A 1,167-nucleotide genomic window follows, 5' to 3' on the forward strand; every position below is an offset into this window, starting at 1 on the left:
TATGATACAGAATCCAATTGCTAGCCTTGTCCTGCTCTAAACTTTTCAGGCAATCTATTAGTTTCTTCTTGTAACCAAGTTTCTTTTTTTTATGTGAGTCTTGTTCTTTATGATGCATAACATCATAAAACAATCACAAACAGCCAGTTGCTGTTTTCATATAATGATGATTTAAATAATTTTTATTTTGTTTATTTTTTTCTAGTATATTAACACAACACGTATCGCTGAACTGAAATACAGGCAGACATTAGAAGACTTGTGGTTTCAGGGAGTGTGGGCATGCTGTAACTGTGTGAAAGACAGTAAATACTTAAACCAAACTGTTTCTGATGGCTCATAATTCTGTAAACTTTAATAGTTTTGGAGAGTACTTGTAGAGGAACTTACGATTTATCATTGACGACAGTGTTGATTGCATTTCTGAGGTCCTCAGTTGTTAAAGACCTAAAGTCAACGTTAGCTGCAACTCCTTTGGCCTTCATGTGCATCATGTTGTCTGGTTGTTCAGCAAACACTGGGATTCCCACCATGGGAACACCGTGGTAGATGGCCTCATAAACCCCATTTGCTCCACCATGAGTGATGAAAGCTCTGGTTTTAGGGTGACCTGATGTGAGCAAAAGTTATAAAACATTCGTAATTTGTTTTACATTTTGATAAAGCTGAGCAAGTTAGGTAAAAGATCAAAAGAAATACATCCTCAAAAATTACCACTGCAGTTGTGGTCATAAGGGTGGAACTACAGTAAATTATTTAGTTAAAAAAAGATTTAAAAAATGCTTTTTACTCACCTAGTAGGTCATTCTGTGGAATCCAGTCATAAAGTTTAGTGTTTGAACCTAAAGTGTCTGGTTTGTTCCCACTGTATCGCCACAGCACCTACAAACAGTGGAATGCAACGTTTTATCGATTTTTATGAACAATTTTAAAATAATGAAATAAATTATCATTAGTTTGTGATTCAAGTGTCATAACTTGCTCATCTTAATCTGATAATTTCTAGAAAGAATTTTTAGGCAGTAATCCAGTCCTTCATTACCACTTGACTGGATTACTGTAATGGACTTTATAGGGGTCAGTGCTTCATCTGTTGCTCACCTCCAGAGGGTTTGCATGTTTTTTAACTGGCACACACACACAAAAAAACAAACATGAGCACATCTC

At 35.6% G+C, this 1,167-nt stretch overlaps 1 protein-coding gene and 1 long non-coding RNA gene across 2 annotated transcripts in view; one reads left to right on the plus strand and one right to left on the minus strand.

Moving 5' to 3' along the window:
* Window positions 1-1,167, minus strand: part of LOC106528914 (uncharacterized) — a gene marked incomplete in the record, with an annotated part of 48,012 nt that overhangs the window by 39,183 nt on the left and 7,662 nt on the right. Inside the window, 1 exon segment of the mRNA XM_014024197.1 lies at window positions 391-610. Coding sequence (XP_013879651.1) covers window positions 391-610 — 220 coding nt within the window.
* The window catches only part of LOC106528920 (uncharacterized), a 52,677-nt gene that overhangs the window by 39,001 nt on the left and 12,509 nt on the right, over window positions 1-1,167 (plus strand). The window lies entirely within an intron of this gene.

Source organism: Austrofundulus limnaeus, unplaced genomic scaffold (assembly GCF_001266775.1).
Source record: "Austrofundulus limnaeus strain Quisiro unplaced genomic scaffold, Austrofundulus_limnaeus-1.0 Scaffold413, whole genome shotgun sequence".
NCBI classification, from domain to species: domain Eukaryota; kingdom Metazoa; phylum Chordata; class Actinopteri; order Cyprinodontiformes; family Rivulidae; genus Austrofundulus; species Austrofundulus limnaeus.